The sequence below is a fragment of the Fistularia commersonii genome, chromosome 33, assembly GCF_037954325.1.
Source record: "Fistularia commersonii isolate RoL2024-O1a breed Wild chromosome 33, RoL_Fcom_v1.0, whole genome shotgun sequence".
NCBI classification, from domain to species: Eukaryota; Metazoa; Chordata; class Actinopteri; order Syngnathiformes; family Fistulariidae; genus Fistularia; species Fistularia commersonii.
Window position 1 is genome coordinate 2407939 of NC_141316.1, and position 21482 is coordinate 2429420.

At 42.0% G+C, this 21482-nt stretch overlaps 1 protein-coding gene across 1 annotated transcript in view; it reads right to left on the minus strand.

Moving 5' to 3' along the window:
• Positions 1 to 21482, minus strand: part of dnah9 (dynein, axonemal, heavy chain 9) — a 192800-nt gene that overhangs the window by 9967 nt on the left and 161351 nt on the right. The window contains exons 73-77 of the mRNA XM_086140698.1: positions 17521 to 17748; positions 13152 to 13343; positions 12856 to 13047; positions 10562 to 10732; positions 5206 to 5388 (exon numbers count right to left, since the gene is read on the minus strand). Coding sequence (XP_085996824.1) covers positions 5206 to 5388; positions 10562 to 10732; positions 12856 to 13047; positions 13152 to 13343; positions 17521 to 17748 — 966 coding nt within the window. The remainder of the gene's footprint in view (positions 1 to 5205; positions 5389 to 10561; positions 10733 to 12855; positions 13048 to 13151; positions 13344 to 17520; positions 17749 to 21482) is intronic.

Genomic DNA, 21482 nt, shown 5'->3' on the forward strand with positions numbered 1-21482 from the left:
TGAGGGTTTTTTGTTTTATTTCAGGGGACGGTTAACTTTAAATCGCCAATTATGCTTCTACGTTATCCTGTAACTTGTCTCAATGTTGGATTTCCATATCAAAGTTCTCAAAAACGAGGCAAATACATGTAAAGATATTCAAAAAGTGGGGAATAAAAAGTCAATCTTCATATCTCTCCAAGTATTCAATTTCAATTTCATTTTTTTATGAATTTCCTTTTTTTTTAAATGTTATATCAACTATCAAATAATAAGAAGAAAGTGTGCTTCTGGAGAATGAGGGTTCAGGAAACAGAAGTCATAACAGCTTGTTTCAGTCAGGAAAAAAACAACAAAACATTTTTCCAAGAATGCGAATCATGCCGAGCAACTTGACTGCAGAGATGAGAATAAACAAAACAGATTATGTTGAGAAGACTTTCAGCCGATGTCATCTGAGATAAACATACTTGAGAGATGCAGAGTACAAAAAGGCAGACTCTGCTCTGAAGATAATACAAAGGATGGATTGTCCTGCTGGGGCAACAAACAATCTGCAACAGAAAGAAGCCCTGCTCCGCTTCCAGTATATCCTCTTTTCCTTTGGATTCATTTCTGGTATGCAGCGCATTATTGAGTACGTTATACAGCAAAAGCATATTATCTTCCAATGTAATGCCTTATTTTATATAATACCTTCAATGGACAGACACATTTTTCTAATAGTGCACACACATTATATGTTATGTTGTCTAATATAAAAACAAAATTGATTTTATGATGAATTAGAAAAAAAAAGCAGTCTTTTCAAAGTAGTAATGTAATAATGTATAGCAATTACATTTTTGCATTGTAACAGTGCAAGTTTTATAATCCCATAACCTGCTATCCATCCATCCATCTTCTGCCGCTTATCCGCCATTCAATGGCAGGGCCATAGATACAGACGGACGACCATCACTCACTCACTCATTCATTTAGGGGAATTTTTCCATTTTTTTTTCCAATTAACTTGCTGCATTTTGGACTATGGGGGGAAACCGGAGAACCCAGAGGAAACCCACAAAGAAACGAGGAGAACATGCACACTCCACACAGAAAGGTCCCTTTGTCAGAATCCAACCAGGGTCCTCGGTGCTGTGAGGCCGAAGCGCTAACCACTGCGCACCTAGATTTTCAAAACCCAAAGCTGTTTGGATCTTCTATATTAGTGTAAACAACCACTTCTCTGAATTGATCTTGAATTGGAAAAATTAAGATACTATAGTCCAAGCATTAATAAAATGTGAATGTGCTCTGTGCGCATTTACAAGCTAGCCTTTAGAAGATGAAAAATACCGTAAAAAGATATATAGTAACACAAGGACTTTTGAAGGTTCGGGGGAGTATTTTGTCTTTGGCCATTTGAACGGCTTATCATTTAGCACTGGAACATTACGGTTAACAAGATACACTAGATCACATCCTGGGCAATTTGGAGTCCAGTCTGTGATGTTTTCATTTCCTCTTCCTCATCTTTCAATTTCAGTCAGCCCCGGCCTCCCACTGATTAAAACAACCACACAATTGGCCTCTGCAGATCAAAATGACGGAGGAGTTTATATGCGCGTGGAGCGGGGAGGAGAGATGCGGAGACACGGCGTGATTACGTGTCTCCTCACACACTCAGACATGTCAGCTGACATTGAAATGTTGCCGTACATATTACCTGGGCCGAACCCGAGCTACGGCTGATAGGGAAGGGGTCACTTGAGCTGAGAAACACAGCAAGAATATCAGTGTGCTGCATCTTTTAATTATGAAGATTGGAAAGGGAAAAAAAAAAATCTGGTGAAACGGATATGTGAGAAAAAGTGCTTGAATTATAGTATCAGCTACTTTGGTGTCCATCATGATATTTGAAGTCTTCATTATTGAGCAGCATGTGATCGGGAGGAAGCATGGAGGAACGTGATAAATACCTAGCAATGGTTAAGGTCAGGGAATCAGTAAAACAGATTCATCCAATGGGCATTAGACGGGACCAATCCCTTTAAGTATATATATTTTTTAATTTATCAATTCATTTTCTGAGTAAGAAAAGAAACTTTGCTTTTTATTGATTTATTTATATTTCTTTGTTTATTATTTATAATTTGAGCTGAGATTATGTTATTGATTCAAGTGTTAATATTGATATTATTATAATATTTTCTACTAGGGTAAAATTCCATTATTGCATGTTAAAACTATTAGGAATTATAGTAAAAATATTCAGTGAAGGCTCCCTTTTGTTTCATTTTATTCATCTCATTTTTCTCTCATGCTTATGTATCTATCAGTCTACTTCACACCTCTCAAGAATTCTGGTGAGGCTTGTTTTTGGAACCTAATCTCAGAGAGACGGTCTGCAGTTAAAGAACATCAGCGATTAGTCAGATAAAGTCCTCAGGACTTTTCGAAACGGAGTGTTTACATTTGTTTAGTGGCCAAGGAGACAACTTGATGAGCCCGAGTGTTGCTCGATGTGTAAACAGGCGACTGTTTCACACCAACACTGAAGGCTGTGCTTGATATCCTGCTGCCAGTTGGCTAAAAATACTACAATCTGTCTGTGATACATTTATTCTCCACTGAGAGGCCTCAGTTTGTTTTTCATTAATGTCTGGTTTGTTTATCTTCCAGGTAACTTATGCAGAAAATTGAAAAATCAGAATGATTTCTGCTGCTGCTGAAGTGGAATGATCTTGTTGATCAGAAACAAAAATGTGTTTCCATCGCTTTTTTATTCACGATTCATAGTATTAGCCAATCTGAACTTTCACTAAGCGAGAAGTTGAATTTAGTTTTAAGAATTTCTTACCTGCTTCCAGACCATCTCTAGCATATTCACAGGTTATTTTATCAGCACTATCTTTTATTAGTAGAGGTGGTCCTCCACCTACGTGGTACTCGACTTGTGTTTCCACTTTACGACAGTAATCCTATGAATGATGTGGAAAAAAAAAGTTTTGACTTGAAGCAAATGATTGAATTAAAATTCAAGCATCCTGGGTGAACTTGTTTGTGAACACGGCGAAGGAATGCACTGATATGTATGTAATGCATGGGTAATGCATGCTTTGTTTACGTCCTCTCACTTCTGTGTTTATCTTTTTTTCATGACTTTTTAACACGAAAATTGTGCGAGACAACCACTTGAGAAAGCAATTCTTTGCTCTTTTATTGAATCACTTGTACAGCATGTAAAGTTTGACATTTTATTATATTTTATCATTATACTATAATTATGTTCCCCTTTCATTTTCCTATTTACCTTGTTCTGTTTCCTTGGAATATTTCAGTTGAATTGTAATGAATGCAGAATGTATGACATTTTCGTTTTTGTAATTGCATTACAAAACATAAAGAACTTTATCACAATATTCTAATTTTCTGAGACAGGTCTGTATTTTTACTTTTTCAAAATATTTGCATCGATTTGCATCCCTCGTTCACATAACTCGATGACCCCTGTCTATTATTGTCATTATTGTCATTATTATTACTATTTTTTTTTTTTTTTTTTTTTTAATTTTGTGATTCACACATTCGTATATTGTATAATATGTGAATGAGTGAGTGAATGGCCGTCTCTGTGTGTGGCGCTGTGATCAGCTGCTAACCAGTCCAGGGTGAACCCGATCTCTAGCCAAAGACCAGCCGAAATAAACTCTAGCAACTGGCGCTAATCTTTGTGCCGTATAGATCAGAGAATGAATGTATTAAGTTAAACAGGACCTGCTACAAATGCTTTGTTGGGAATCTGAAGAGAAAGGATGAACAAAACTGATATCCAGTTAACTTTACTAATGGCTGAATAATTGCAGCCTCAGGGCGGCAATGGCCCGTGTCTCACTGAGTCGGTCCAAAGCCCTGATAAATGCAGAGGGTTGCGTCAGGAAGGGCATTCGGCACAAAACTTTTGCCGAAACCAAACACGGGAATCAACCATAATAACCAGATCATACCGGTCAAGGCCCAGGTTAACCAACCTTTGGTACCAATGACATACAGGAAACCAATAGAAACTGGGCTACTGTGGGTCGAAGAAGGAGAGGAGGAAGGCATGTTCGGAAGCAGCGAGAGAAGAGGAAAGGCAAGAGTCTTGGACTGAGAGTAGGGACTTTAAATACTGGGACTATGACAGGAAAAGATAGAGAGTTGGTCGACATGATGCAGAGAGGAAAGGTGGATAAACTGTGTGTCCAGGAGACCAGATGGAAAAGTAGTAAGGCTGGACGATTAGGAGCAGGGTTTCAGCTGTACGATCATGGTACTGAAAAGAAGAGAAATGGAGTAGGAGTTATCTTGAAGGGGGAGTTTGTTAGGAATATTTTGGAGGTGAAAAGAATGTCAGATAGACTGATGAGTCTGAAACTGGAAATTGAAGTTGTGATGCTCAGTGTTGTTAGTGGCTATGCTCCACAGGTAGATGTGAATTTGAGGTGAAGGAGAAGTTCTGGAAGGAGTTAAATGTAGGTTGGAATGGGTGGAGAAAAGTGTCAGGGGTACGAAGAGATAGAAGACTAGCAGCCAGAATGAAAGCAAAGGTGTACAAGACAGTGGTGAGACCAGCGATGCTGTATGGACTAGAAACAGTGACAATGATGAAAAGACAGGGGGCAGAACTAGAGGTTGCAGAGATGAAGATGTTGAGGTTCTCTTTGGGAGTGACCAGGATGGATAGGATCAGGAATGAGTCCATCAGAGGAACAGCACATCTTAGATTTTTTGGAGAGAAGGTCAGAGAAGCCAGACTGAGATGGTTGGGTCATGTTCAGAGGAGGGATAGTGAATATATTGGTGGACGGATGCTGGAATTGGAGCTGCCAGGCAAGAGGTCTTGAAGAAGACCAAAGACAAGATTTATGGATGTAGTGAGAGAGGATATGAAGGTAGTTGGTGTGAGAGAGGAGGAGGAGGATACAGAGAATAGGGTTAGGTGGAAAAAGTTGATTCACCATGGCGAACCCTGAAGGACTGAAAGGAGAAGAAAAAGAACGTCTGAATGACTGGATTGATGGGTGCATGAATGCATGACTTTATGACTTAATGAATTGAAACAAAACCTGCTGCTGTGGTAAACATGATTCACTGGGAATATAAGGAGACAAACAACAATAAAACTGATAGCCAGTTAATTTTAATATTATATTATTATATATTATCAAGAAAGTTAGGATATCATGGTCATGATGGCCTCACCTTAAGTCCCAGGCTAAGCTCCCGGAGAGACCGTCTTATCTCCTGGGTGAGGAGGTTCATGCGCTCACACTCCTGCAGTGCCACCACCTGGTAGGGCGTCCTCTCCTCCGCCTTCCCGAGCAGCTCGGGCATGTTGAACTCCTCCGGGAGTTTCTCCATGATCTCCTCTAACGCTGCACGTACCTTTAAATAAACAACGGGACAGGCAGCCGAAACAATTAGCGTTCGACTGAAGACATTCAGGATGGGAAAAAAGGATGGGGAATATTCCTCGACATATAACAAAACCTTAGCGCTGCCAATGCTGACAGCCTGAGAAAGTGTTACAGTTCGAAATGAACAGTCCCATAAATATTCATGAGAAATATTTTGCAATGGCAGCTCTTTGTTTTCAATAACAGACTAATCCCCGGAGAAAATCAATGCACACCTCATAATTTTGTGGATAAGTGATGAAAGATAATGTCTGTGTCAACATTTTCCCAAGGCAACCGGCATCAGCGATCAATCAGTGGATTAGGTGTCGGACAAAGGATATGAGGTCATCATATATATGGATTTTTCACTTGGAATATCTGATCGGGTTTGGCAGCGGGGCAGCGGGATGAATACAAAGCAAGCCGCATTGTTAAGCTCTACATGTCACAGCGAGACACCGGAATCAAGGCTTTTCAGCCAGAAAGGTCACACATCATAATACACACAATACACACACACACACACACACACACACAAACATCGGTGTGAAAAAGATATTTGATATTAGAAGAATGCACGGCAAAATGAAACCAAGGGATAGTACTAGGCTCACTTTACTAAATGGCTTCTATGTAATCTGCTTTAGAAAGGGTTAATTGAGCCTGCAGTGTCCTTGGTGTAGGTTAAGCAGGATGCTAAAGAGGGGAGTGGGGGTTTGGGGAAAAAAGGCACAGACAAGAAAAACAGAGTACTGAGCCCAGGAGTTCAGAAACTTGGTAAAGCATCTGTCTGTGGTAAAATGTGTCACACGTGTTTATCGCAAAATTTATCTTTTTAGTATAAAATTAGGTCAAAACCATCGGTACGTTATGTATCCATATGTTCATTACAGTCCCCAGTTAACTTTTTGGGAATTTATTTGTATATTTGCAAGCTTGCAAACTTTGCAGAGACATTGTAAACTCCATGCTGCTGGACTGTTTTTTAGATATTTTCCCTCTGATAATGAGCATCAATAATAGATGAACATGTAAGAGACTTCTGGTTGTATCCGAATATATGGAGCCAATTAATTTTCAGCAAAGTTATCCTGAAGCCATTTTTTTAAATTTCAGAAGTCAGGATGTTTACTTCCTCATGCTACCTTTGGAATTTACAAAAAATGTTGTCGGGATGATGTCAAAATAAACCAAAGAAAAAAAAAGACCATTCTTCCACTCAGTTTAAGATGATAACAGTACAGATCGTAACGGAACTATGACTATGACGCAACTGTGACTCCCTCGAATCCAGAGTCTACACGCTAGCAGCTTCAGTAGCTGTTCATAACATGGAAAACAATATTAGAATCAACCAGTCCCGCAGCATGGTGAAATCAGTATATTGACCTTCTGAGCTTAAGAATGTCACTGTATTGATCCATATTAGTGATGACAAGGTTGTTTGCCTTTTTCTCAAGACTCTGATATACAATAACTTCAAATGTATTTGTAAATGAAAGCGGCCCCCCAAGAAAAAAACAAACAAACAATATACATAAACATATACATAAATAAGTTTGTGTCCAAATATGACTCTGTATACACGCATATGCATACATATATTCATACATACATATATATGTAAATATATACATATATATATAATCATACACACATATACAAACAGCTACATGTGTGTGTGTGTTTGTGCTTGTGAATATTTGTTCTTGATTTACAGATATCAAAATGCTGAAATACCTCAGAAACAAGGAAAATACAATAACCTAGTAGAGGACTAGAATTTTTTGCATTCACACATACACACACACACATTTGTAAATGGTCTCAACCTACATAGCACTCTCACACCTTGTGGTTTCAAAGCTCTTTGTTCTTGGTTACAGTCACCATGTAAGGCACTACCCGCATCGAGAGAAACTTTGGGGTTCAGTGTCTTGCCCGAGGGAACTTCGACATTTGCAGGAATGGCATTTCCGGCTTTCCACTTGGAGGGATGCCCGCTCTACCAACGGAGCCACTGACGCCCCTTTAAGATTCAATATGTCAGATGGTTGGCAATCAGCGGGCTCAGTGTTTGAAAAATGGCAGTGTGAAGAAAAAGCCTGCCGTCCGGTTCTTCTCTAAACCGGTTTATTGTTATGTATCACTTTTATTTTGTGTGGCACATCTGAGATGCCACCCATCCTTAACAATCAACTTTAAAAATATAATAAAAATGGACACTCACTGACTGCGCCATGGAAAGCTGTTTTAATGCCGACCCTGCTGTGGACAGGAGGGTGTCTCTCTCTGCAATAACTTGATCTGTGGAGTATTATGATGTCTATATCCAAGAAATCTTTGGCAGCAAGAGAAAAACATGCATTTCCTTATTTTTTCCCTATTCCAATACCAAAAACTGGATACCGGTAAAAACGCATAAAGTTTTACCGGCATCCAAATATAACTGATAGCATTTTTTCCCCTGTTATTCACGCTGCATCATTTTCATCTCTGATGACATTTACAGACAGGAAATAGAAAAGGGTGCATAAACACCCCTCGTTTAATTTTTGTCCCTTTTCCCATAGCAAAGATGTCGGCCCCTTCTGGACCAGAAGGCGGCCCGTATTCAGTGTCGGATAAATATCGGTGTAGCAAAGTGACTCCGCTACCCTCAGGGAGGGCGGAGCAACAAGCAGTCAGTTATTATCATTCCTATCCTTTTGTCAGAGCCGGGCTAGCTTTCTCCCACTAGTATTTCAGGTAAGCTAAGTGTCTCCCGGCATTATATTGAAGAGACAGACAAAAGAGCGGTATCTGTTTTCCCTCGTCTCACTGGACATGAGAGAAATATTTCCTGAAATGTCAAGCTGTCTCTAGACAGGGTTGACATCGGTCCAGTCACAGTCTTCATCTGAAACACTTTCAACATCATTTTTAGTTTATTAGTGTGTCGGTTATTTCAAGAAGTTGCGTGACGTCTGGGGATATGTGTTTTCATTGCTTCCCAGGTGCTCACAGGCAGATGCTAGTTAGCTTAGCTAAAACAGGTAACAGGGCAAAAAGGCTTGCCCACTGCCATAATATGTATACTTACATCACAAAAATACAGCCGTTTTTTTGTGCTGTAGTTGTTTAATGCAAAAACATTTTTGTCTGGGAGAAAAGGGGCATGAATAGCCCATCTGATGTCCTATTAGACAGTTAAAAGGTTGGATTTTCTAACGCAACGAGCTAACAGGAGTGGTCGCGAGTTGTCGTGCTGCCATGCTCTGCAGTCAGTTGTCTCTTTCTGTAAACAACAGTTTTACGCTTTGGGTCACGCAATCTGCGCTGGAAAACGTTCACGCGCGGGCGGCCCGACAATGTTGGATCGAATCAGGTCCGAGTTATTTGACTTCAGTTCTTTCTGACTGGGTTTTTCTCACGATTGGACGCAGCGGGTTCCCCCTTTGCGAGGGTTGAAATTTCAAAAACAGCCCCAAAGAATCTGTGAAGCATGTAAACAAAAAAAAAAAAGGCAGTATGTTGAGAGACAGGACGGTAAACACGATGTGATTGAAATGGTGGTGATTTTTTACTCGTTTTTTGAAAGATATCTGACAGCGTAGTGTAATAAGAATAAACAGACCTGTAAGATATTCCGCCGCTTATTTAGAGCGGCTGCAAGCATGAATGACTTTTTAACAAAGCCGCCACTCAGACAAGCATGACCCTTATTTATGAAATTGAAAAAGTAACTCTTGGTCCATTAAGAGACTGTGAAATGTTGCACATTCTTTCTGACAGAGTATTTGTTTGAGTTTTCAAAGAAAGAAAATAAGCTTTACAGCACAGCTGCATTGAATAGAAAGAACAACTGCCGGCTGGCCATGTCAAAAGACTCTGGGTCATGTCAAGCCCCAAAAAGAAGGTCAGTTATTCATTTCTTCCCACAGTTGGAGAATCTACTAATGCTCCTCTCTGACCAAAGTGTGACCATTGTCTTTCTGAAAGAGGCCAGTGATGTCTCTCCTCTGAACCTGGCCCCATTGAACAGCTTGACTTGCAAAAGACAGGATGTCGAATCAGAGTCGAGGCTCCGGTTCAGACGTTGAACTCTCATCGCAGCGCTTCCGTCGGCGCGTGGATCACAACAAATTTGTGCCGTGCAACCGCGTATCGCCTCTCAGAATCAGACATTAAATGCAACTGACATGCAGACACTGAAATCCTGCATAAGGATAACTATATCAGTCACACAACCCAAACAGTGTGCATCTGTTGCTGGTAGTATTTACAAAAAGTGCAGTAGCTGATAATGCGCACAATCATTTTGTTGAGTTTGATTTGAAATTATAGAAAAAAAAAACCGTGATGAAGAAAGCAGACTCGCATTGACTCTGACTCTCAGTATTCCAAACCCTGTCTGTGATCACCTCATTGAAATGGGGCTTAATACAAGCTAATATGTTTTTATCAGCGAAGATCTCCATCTTAGATGTCTCTAATAACCACAAGCCCTCATTTGAAAGCGACGGGGACGTGAGCAGAGTTAAAAACCATCAACCTGCTCTCATAAAACTGTGACGGATGCATCGACAAACTACTGAACCCGATGGAAACGTGATTGACGAACTGCTAAGCGTAAATTCAAGTGGATTGGCTCTGTGGTGGCTTTTTTTAGAGGAAAATCAAAACCTTCTTGAAAAAAGTCTGAGCGTAGAAAGGGTGTCAGGCTGGAGATTGCAATCAGTTCAGGCTGAAAGCCATGGATTTGGTTCTAACACTGGATGCTATTTTTGTGTGTGTGTGTGTGTGTGTGCGCTTTTCATTTAGAATACCCAGCTGTGTTTATTTTAGCTGAATGGCAGTGAATCAGTGAAAACTTAATTGAAATATGTCATAATCTAGTGTATCCTTTCCGCAAGAGTGGGAGACTTATCACAGGAGATGTGATGTATTTGGAAAAAAAAAAAAAATCTCTCTATTTTGTGCCATGAGTAATAATTCCACATGACATATATGGAGTGGGAAGGGATGCATTTTCCTGCTCCATCATACACTAGACCCTACCCTGAGCCGTCTATGTGAATCAGGTGTTTTGGGGCATTTCAAGATGCAGGCGGTGCGTCACCGTGCGTTGAAAACACCTTTAGGTCGCATCAGGCGTTTCCTTCACCGCCCGCCCTTACCTTCTCATCTCGTGTCATCCCCCCACCGTCGCCGATCGCGCTGTCCCTCGGCTGCATCTCCAGCACCGTGCGGAAAAGATTCTGGGAGGTCTGCGTGAGGAAGCCGATCTCTGCATTGGGGTGGAGGCCGTAGAGGTAAGGAGACTCGGCAGGTAGGGCGTCGTCTATGTACTGGAGGACAGAATATTCACGTGAGTGCTCGAGCTCAGCGACGGATGAACGTTTTCACATTTCAAAAAACCCTTCACAAAAGAAAAAAAAAAAAAAACAGTCCGAGATTTCAACTTCCTAAAAAGAGAAATACTTTAGAAAGCTTTCCCTCAGGTGTTTCTGCTGACAAAGAAGAAAGGGTTTCGCAGCGGATGGGATATTTATGAGTGCGAATCGAACAGTCAGGATCAGATAAGAGACTGCCAATTGCCATGGCAACATTTTCCATCTGCTGGTCCATAATGAATATTAGTATATTTCCAGATAATTGCAGATGAAAGGTGGCGCCCCAACAGACGACGGCTTGCTTTTGTGTGATACTTACATTAAACAACAACAAAAAAAAGCAAACTCCTCTAATCCAAATGCCCTGATAAAAATGTTGATGGAAAATATGTTGGCCTTTAATACAGAGACACTTTTTAGTCTGTTTGTTTGATCTCCTTTGTACTCGCTGGCTAACTTTTGCCTATTGCGTGTGTCCGTATGTTGTTGAAAGAAGAGCGAAAACTGCTGAGTCACTCTCACCCTTTTGGTGTGTATCCCTGTGCTCACCTCCCCCAAGTGCACTCTGAGTTTGCTCCAGATGGCTGCGTGGGAGGGGACGGTCCAACAGATAAATATATACTATCTGAGCCTTGATAACATGCTGCAGAAGCTGATACAACGAACTGCCTCCACTTTGATTTTAGCCTGTCAATCAGGATTTATGTAAAATGATATATCACAAAATTCAACGAGGGGAGATGAGGTCGACCGGCTAGAAGCTGGAACATGATGGCGCCCGGGGCAGTCACAACTCACATCTGAAGTGCTCTCGAGCAGTGCGGTATGTCAACGTTATTAATGGAGACGATGACACACCAGGGATGATACATTTTGTATGTTTATTCCAGGGATCGGTCGGTGGCCGCAAGTCGTGCCGCACGGCTGTCGGTTGATGGTGTGTTGACTTTTTTTTTAAGCCTTACGGATATATTTTCAAATAAGACGTTGGATGTTTCTATCAATTCCAGTTTAATGTTGTGCTAAACTAATGCTACAGTGAACTTCACCCACCCAGACAGCCTCCTGCATGCTTCCCTCAGTTTCCTCAGTGTAAGAAAAAGAAAAAATGTAGAAGATGATTTTGTAAATGGCAAAATAGAAGTTGCATTTTCTGGACATGATTTGCACGAAAAGATCAGATGGCCATGTTGAATCGAAAAGCGAACTGATCGGAGCAATATCTGGTTATTTACTTCAATAACCAATTATCACCCTTTGCTATGTGTTCGGAATACAATAAAAAGGTACATACAATAAAGCAAACGACAAAAATGAAAATAAAGAATATCAATCTGTTGTTAGAGAAATACTCATTTATGCTTAAAATGGAAGTGTCGGGACCAAGGAAGCCTTTAAACCCAAAAAGAAAAATATGGTCGACTCCTTGATGATATGAGGGAAGAGAATTGTGAGTCACTGCTGTGCGCCGTCTTTCATGTTGCTTTAATGGACAAATTCTCCAGATCTCTCCCTTTTTACTCCGTGTCAAACGTTTGATTTGGATCTGGATGTGTCGCTAAAAAACATCCACACCGCCGACAGGTCCAAGGGTTCGATGACAGCGGCGCGTGTTACCGTTTCTGGGTTTTGTTTCTGGGTTTGATCTACGTATCTCCATTTCCCAGGCTCTATCTGTATTTTTGTCTGGTTGTTTTATCTTACGTTCAAATATTTGATCTTAGCCTAAAATGAGCCTTTTCAAACCTAAGTGCTGCAGCTGACCTCATGGAAAAAGTCCCATGTGTTCAATTTCCCATTTTGATAACAAGTAGCCCTGCTCTACAATTTTATTATTAATTGATCATGGATTAGCAATGAATTGTTGAACTTTTAACACATGGGGGAACAGTGATCAAGAGGCATAACTTTTGACTATCAAGTCAATATTTTGCAATACAGACCCGATATCCATGCCTGCGCTGAAACCCGGAGAGCGACCGCTGTGATTTTTTTTATCCGCCCTTTCCCCCGCTCAGCCGATGTATTATGACTTCAATTAACATTTGCTGCTCTCTGACCCAGCGGGAGAGGCTCACCCGGTGATAGCTTTTATAGTCCATGTTCCCAGGCAGGGGGAAGCCTGGCGCCAGACACAGCTCTCCTTCCATCATCTCAGGCTTGATGAACTCTTGCAGGTAGGTCCCGCACAGACGGCGGTCCCAGTCATCCGTGATGTGACCCCCGTACATGATCTCACCGACCAGGTAGCGGAGGTCATCGTACGGCACCTGGATTTGACAAACGGAAGTCCGATTTAGGTCTAGATTTCCAGTTGCGATTATAAATTGTTCTGTTCTGTAATTCATCCAGTGGGGATACAACAACGTTACACCTTGGGATTAGCCTCCAGGTAGTTGTAGAGGACGTTGATAGAAATAGTGAGGTCTCCGGTGTTAAAGGGGTACGATCTGTTCCACCCCTGGGGACCAAACTTCCTCCGCTCCGCAACCACGGCGTGAAAGTAGCAAAGTGCGAACAGGATGCTCTTGAACTCGTTCTCTCGCGCGCACATTTCCAGCGTGTCCTGTGAAACAAAGTTTGGCACATTTTAAAGAGATGCGCTTTGGTCAGATGCCCCTCTGATCTGTTTTATTTTGTCATGTACCCAACAGTTCTGCCCTATAACAGCCAGTCAATGAGATGACACAGTAGCAATAAGCCCCAAGATGAGATCGCCTTTTAATTGTCACAACTTGCCAGGCACTTCCAACCTCCATCTGTCTCCCGGGCTCATTATTCCAGAAAGGCAAATAAAAAAAAAAGCAAAAAAGCTGGACATAAATGGCAGGGTAATCTCAGGGGGGGAAAGACAGTTAAATATGTATGCCAATAACCTCCACAGAACAAGGATTGCTAAATTCTCTTTATTCTACCATGTGTCATGAGAGTGTGGCGGTGATGGTTCTTTTTTGCTTCGCCTGCTGCAGTGCCCTCGGAAGCTACGAGTACACAGTACAGTGCAGACACACACACATACACACACACACGTACACATACACACTTTCAGAATTAATATTCTGCGCTGTACCTTCCCCCTGCTCAACAAGGCTGAAAGAGATGGCAAGGCTCCCTATTCATGACCTGTGGACTTGAGAGAAACAACTCGCAGTTGGATAGAAAAAAGCAACACAAAGCAACACACACATTCATGAAGCCACAAGGATACGGGATTAGTGTCAGAGGAAAATTTGACAGATGCACAAAAACGATCAGTGGCGGCGAAGGGAGTACTGCAAATACATTTTGTTGCAGCATAGGAGCTATTATAAAGCAACTCAGAGGAAAAAAAAAAAAAAAACCTCAACCACTGAGTCAGATGTAAGGTTTAGCTCATCCCGACTCCATCTCGCAGGGTTCTGGCTATGAAAACAGGCAGCCGAGCTGAACGCACCTCCCTCTGTAAAGGTCAAGAGGAAAGAAACTGTCATTTCTCCGGCTTAAGGCCAGCTTTAAGCTTGTGGGCGGGCTATTACGGAGAGTTACGGTAGCATTGATTAGCTTTCACTGCTCACACATGACTGGAATATTCCCCCGCCCCTTACCTCGGCGGACCCCTCTGCGGCTCTGCAGAAGGCGGGCTCACAAACACGCTGCCCTTATCAGGGAGATAGTTATCAACAAACTGAAGATCAAGGAAATGGACGGGGGAGAAAGCTGAGAGGGGGAATGCGCTTTGGGAGTGAAGCAAGGAGGTAACGGCGAAGCTTAGATAGAGATGAGAGCTGATAAAGAGCGGACCACCACAGCGGCAACAAATGTAGGAGCTGGAAGCTTAAAGACTGTCTGAATGCTTTGCCACAACCCAAAATAAGCAAATAAGTAAACAACTTTGTTGCCACGTTTGCTCTCGCACAAGGCAGCCGCCTCCAAATCTACCTGCAAAACTTTTAATGCTCGCACATGCCACGGTCACATCTGCCCTCCGCGGGTCAGAGGCAATTCCGGGGCGAGCGAACGGCGACGCCTCCATCTGCTAGATACTCCATCTCCGCAAATTGGCGACTTGATGAGAAAAAGCGGAGTGAGAATTGGCATATATGCTGTCTCACCTGCCAGTCATAGCGAGAGGGAAAATTCTTGGAAAGGGGGAGAGGACATCAAAATGGACCCGTTTGCTCAAAAAATATGAAAAAAAAAACAAAAAAAAAACTGTTGTGTGGTCATTGAAACTGTCGCTTGAAAATCCCCCTTGCTGTGTGATGCTGAGCAGCTCTTTATTCTGCCCCAAAGCCGGCTAGTTTGATAGAAAATCTAAAATATGGATGCAGAATGTGATCAGGCTCAGACTTTACAGCAACAGATTGTTATATATACACAGCTGGGTAAATATCATTTTTTAGATTTAAGACATTATGTTGAGCAGGAAGTCCAACGTTGGCCGTAATTTCTAAAAAACAAACAAAAAAAGAAGTCACTATAGGGTCCCGTCTGTTCGCACTCGTCAGCGAGATACACCACTGCTCAGTGTCATGTTCCATCATTTGCATAAAGGTGGTGTTGTTTATCTTGACTGAATCCCACATGCCTACCCATCTTGCTGCCAGGGAAACCCACCAGAGGGACAAATGCCGATTCATCCGCCGCTCAAAATAGTCCCAAACAAATGCAGGCTTTCCCCCTCTTTCAGGTTTGCTAAAACTGAGTCAAAAGTAAAAAAAAAAAAAAAAAAAATTTGGGCTAGGAGGTACCGTTAGCACCAAAATGAATGCTATTTCACTATTCATAATTTTTATCTCATGCAAGCGGCGCCGTCAAGATAAAGTTGGGTCTGGTTGAGTTGAATGTTGCTGCTTTATTTACTGTTGGACAGAATAATTCATGATTACCCATTTTAGGTTATGTGTTCATTCATTTTCTGTCATTAACCCAAACACTTTGAGGGATATGAGTGCGCCAAATCTCTGACACGGTCTGTTAGCGAGGGCCGTCATTGGTCAGAATACCGTTACACCAGCCATATTGAGCCTTTCTCACATGACCCGAGACCCAAATTCGGGATCCGGGAACCAGACGATCCCACCACGTGTAGTCATCGCTCATCTGGGATAGCCCAGAAGCACACAGCGTGTCCCGGGTTTTTTTTTTTTTTTTTCTCAGCTTTCATCTTGCCTGCCTCTTTTCTGTCCATCTGTTTTCTCGCAGCCTCATTAGTCTCCAACTTGCTGTTGTATTTAGGTTCCATTGTTCGTGCCGTCTTTATTCAACCAAACTCTGAGTCTGCCTCCTCGCTCGCATCTTGACTTGCACGGGGGTCTGGATATTTTCGCTGCTTTTTTCTTGTTGTTTTATCAGTTATTTCAATATCTGCAAGTGTCTACCGAACTATACGCATGTCCCTGCCTGGATTGAGTACCGTTTGATTTTTCAGCTCAACGCTCTAGTCAGAATAGCCTTTATTGACATTGTGGAACACAATGACATTGAAAGATGAGACAATGAGATAATGCAGTGGTCACCAACCTTTTTAGTGCCACCTGACCAATTTCATCCTGGACAATTTTTAGCATATGAACCGGGTTCAAGTAATACTCTTGGTATTCTTTTAAAGCAGCTCTTTTTAAATGCAGCGCTGTCTCATCATTGTCATTTTTCTGCCTTTTCAAATAAACTGTCCAGCGTCAGTAGTCTGTGGGTCATTCTAGCGAGGGCTCGCTCGCCGACTGGCTTGCCGAAAAACACTTTCGCTTAGTCAAGGGCAGGAGTGAAGCGCAGGTGTAGGTAGCGATTTTTCAAAATAAAAAACCTTTGAGACTACAGAAAATCAAATATATTTAATCTTAAACGACTTCATTCTTTCTTTTCTGCCTGCTACCAAATGGTCCATGGCCTAGTGCTGTTCTTTATTACTGTTAGAGCTAATTAGGATCTAACTGCTATTTAGAGCCACTAGAGCTGGGCTGCTGGTATTCTGCACACACCACCATAACCAGAATACCAACAATACACTGCAAGTGCATTGGCGCCGCAATCATGGGCCTGCGATGGTGAGTCTACGCCTCACTCCTTTATCAGCGGCCTTATGGAGCCACTCACCTGTGTCAACTTTCAACAACCCCTCGCCCTGAGAAATGGCTGAAAGAAAGGTGGGCTATTAAAAAACATGGGTTTTCAAGGCAGAAGGCAGGCAGGGTTTATGTTGGCGGACGTAATGGTCAAATTTGTGTATCTTCAGAGCGGACACAGTGTGGCTGGTCTGAAAGACTAGAGACTAACTCAGACTCGTGACTAGCTCAAGAATCCGTGCTTTAACGCTTTTTCAGTTTGTGATGCAGTTTCATGTTTGTTTCGCTACTGCAGAACATTTGATTTTCTTTGTGCTGTTTTCACTTGTATATGCTCGGCTAAAGTTACAGTCAGAGCCAAAAGAGACAACTGTAACTGATTTTGCAACCGATCATTAAATTTATGATTGATGATGTTTTAGAGGTAATAACTTTGTAAGCTTTGTTAGTTCCTGGTTCGATATGTGGTCATTTAAATAAGCTTTCAATAATCATCCAACCGGTCCAGAACTCGACTTGGACTAATTGTTTTAAATTTTGGCCCGCGTATTTGAGTTTGACACCCCTGCTCTGATGGATCACTGAAAGTGAATGCGAAGATACACCGTGATGCAATTCGTCCATCGAAATGTAAAATCATTGGAGGAAAATAATCAAACATTGCCCCACTAAGGAAAGCAATAAACATGGAATTGTTACCTGGTTGAAGTTGTCCAGGGCCTTGTGCAGGTTCGCATGCATGCCGGTGGGCGGCTCGTTGGTGATCTTGATGGAGTTTTCTAGGATGCCCTGCGGGATAATGTGTCCGTCGGGGCTGGACGAGGGCTCGGCGCTGACAAACACCCGGAAATCCTCATGGCTCCCCTCGGCACTCCGCTCGAGGATTTTCTCCAGAGAGCCCAGCCAGCGAGCCACCAAATGGATGTTCTACGACAGGGTTAAAACTGAAGGTTATTGTAGAATTAAACTCCGGAGTTAAAATGAGGGATAATCCACACAGATAATGATTTTTAGTTGAATATCTGTGAAAGTGGAGCCTTTAATGGATAACACATAACAGCTTAATAAGGTACTTGATTCTGGAACTGCCTGTGTAATTTATGTTTGTAATGGCAACTCGCAAAAGGGGCCGATTAAGATGTTGCATACTCTTCCTCTCTCCTGTGTGACTTTGATGCGGCACTAAATTAAATGGTACATAGCACTCGAAAGCCATTTCCAGGTTGCTGACATTAAGTAACGGCTCTCCGGCGCAACTTCAGCCCGACTTTTCTGCATATTCATCTCTCCGCTCCGTGCGGGCAGCGGAGCTGACTTGTACTATCACACAAGCTTGGATGAGCTCAATTTTCCATCTCGACTGTCCTGACACTTACAGGATATCCTGTGAATGATAAGCAGTCAGCCAAGCCCCCTCTCCCGTCCCTCCCCCGTCACCCCCCCGAGCATCTCTCCATGCAGCGCTGCCCATTCCCTAAATCTAATTACAGCACTAATAACTCCAGTCATTAATTCATAAGCCTCTTTACTTTCTCATTTCCCTTTGCTCTTCATATTTAATCTTCCTTATGATGGCTGGAGTTAGCCCTCTTTACGAATGACGGGACAAGACAGGAAAAAAAAAAAAAAAAAAAAAAAAATCACATTTTTTTTTGGGGGGGGGGGGGGGGTTGCTTAAAAAAAAAAGGTTCGCAACTGTTCCCGAGTCCACGGGAAGCCCGGAAGCTCTGAAAGAGATAAGTGAGTTTTCCTCCTGATGCCTCGGAGAATAATGAACAGTATACAAATTACAAGTCTAAATTCAAGCACTTTTTCATCAAGCGGGAGTTGCAACCTTTCCTCTTGGCATGTAAATAGTTAGGCAATAAAGGGAGCCAACAGAAGGAGTGAGAGACTGCCTCAGTACTTGTCACTGTAATGAAACCATTCATCCTCTGGCAACGGGGCGAGAGTAGTGGGAGGATCGGAGAGAGATGGACCAGCAGGCTGACGGACAAACAAACCAGACGGAGGAGGGTTTGCCATTCTATAGCTTTTTAATTAACTTTCAGGTGCAACATTTTTTTGTTCCCCCACACGTCTTCCCAGATAAAGGCCTCGCAGCTTCCCAGCGATGGCCGCACTGATACCACATCAGAGCGGAGTCTATTTACATAATAATACAGAAAGTTAAATCTAAAACCCATCATAATAAACTGCTGGCAAGTTTCTTTGATGCATTGCTATCAAACACAACCTGAGGGAGAGCACAATGGCGACATACAACCGGTTGTCTCACACACACACACACACACACACACACACACACACACACACACACACAGACATACGCAGCTCGCACAAAAGCCTATATAAAACGCATGCAGGTACACGATCGCTCTCTTTCACACGCAGGGAAAGTCATTTGTCAAGAAGCTGCTCGGAGGATAGCTGCCCAGCTGGGCTGCCGCTCTGAGGAGACCGCCCTGCCGTGGTGAGCTGTTTGGGTTTCAGAGCCATCGGGTTCAGGGAAAGGTGTGTGTGTGTGTGTGTAGGATACTGCAGGCAGCTGAGTTAAGATAACAAATATGCACAAGACAAGCTGTGTATAATCAAATCTGAAGCCTTTACTTTTAAGGTCCCAATGTGATGTATTTGCATTTTATTTCAGAAAAGAGGAAAAGAATATGGAAAAGCAGTGCATCTCTGGTGGCATGAATCACACGCGCAAGATTTCTTTTTCTTTTCTAACATGAATTAGTGAATGGAAAAATAATTCAACCCCAAAATGAAAAATAAATACGCCTTTTGGATTCACACGGCTGTGGATGAGGGGTTCCCCTTTACAAGACTACCGGTATCTTTTCTACAGTCACCTCTTTCTGCGATGCTAGAAGTTGTCGACATCTGTCAGGGCACAGCGCCAATCATTGCTAGATCCTCGCTCATGGAGGCTCAACAAACTAAGAACACCACAGATGTCATTTCTAAATGACTCCAGCTGATCTCAGAAGAAATGGTGCAGAGTCCATAGCTTCTTCACATTGCATTTCATGGAGGTGACACGCAAAAGTATCTCAGCGAGACTTTTTATTTTTTAAAGCCTTTATTTTCCATGATTCAGTGTCCTGGTCAGGTGACTGGCGTTGCTATGAATATCATTGCTATCAGCAGTAGTAGTTGATGTAGAAACATCGTCATTATTATCATTATCCATCCATCCATCCATCCATCCACTTCTGCCACTTGTCCTGCATTCAGGGTTGCAGGGGATGCTGATGTCTATCCCAGCTGTCATCGGGTGAGAAGTGGAGTACACCCTGAACTCTACGCTAGTCAGTTGCAGGGCCGCATTATCATTATTATATATGTTATTATTTTATTTATTTATTTATTCTTATTTGTTATTTGTACTACCATTATTGTGATTATTAACAACATTATTATAATCATTATTGCTGTTGTTATGTTGCTAATACGATCACCACACTGTATTTATCCATCCATCCGTCCATCGTCTGCCACCAATCCTGCACTCAGGATCACAGGGCACAATGCACTTATTTATTTACTGACACTGTGTGTTCAAAGGGACAACAGTTGATTTGTTTTCAGATTCTCGGACAAGGCTTACAACGTGTAGTTTAGTATTAATGTCCATACATGTCTTTCAAATTTAACCAGAAAAGGTGTTGACACCTGGTCGTCTTACCGACTTTTGAACAGTTTCATATGTTTTATATTCCTTTTGCCTTCCATTCACCAGACTTGCTCAGAATCAGTGATTCTAGTACAATTTATCTGTCGGATGTATAAATAAGAAACTCTCCGACATCGATCACTGAAGGATTATATACCAATGCTATTTTTATAGGTCACTATGATGCATTGGCTCCAAAGAGAAAAACGTTTCTTGTCTCTGTCTCTCACCTGTTATTCTTTGAGCTACATGTAAATACAATATTGAGCGGCTGACAAAAAATCCAGCGTGTATTTAATTCGGATTTTCCAGTCTTTTTTCCTTTTCCATTGATTGATTTTATTCATATGTATTTATCTTCATTTTATTAAATTTTCAGTCAACGGTTTGTGTCTTTCACAGTGAATTTTTTGGTTAAGGGCTTATGACATTTCCCGAGTATCTCCCTGAATGTGCCGGACTAGATCGAACCCGGGGTAGCCACCGCTCATCTCTGCTTGAGTCAAGTGGCTCCAAGCAGCAGCGTTTATCAATACGCGTCAGTGATCGATGAGGCGGAGGAATGCACAGTTCAACCGCTGCAGACGTTTAAATTGCAGGGATGCTCAGCGCATGGAGAACAAAATATTCCAAAAAGAAGAAAAAAAAATGAATTTCGTTTAATCTCGGTCTTTGAAAATCCTTGAACAAGGGGCGAAACTTCGGACCTCTCAACATTGCACTGTTTGCATCTAATTGGATTTTATATCAGTCCTACATCAATAGTTTAAACAATTTTCAGACGGTTCTTCTTGTGAGATTTCGGGAAATCGGGGTCATCAAAAAAAGTCTAACGATTTAAAGTTGAAGAGGCTTTCGACGACGATTTATAAAGCGAGAGCGGGAGACTCTCTCGGTCCGGTTTTTCCGCTGTCTGTCTTATCTGCTCCGCTCTCTGGCACCATCTGAAAATGGAGTGGCTTTAGTCGAAAATGTGCAAAGA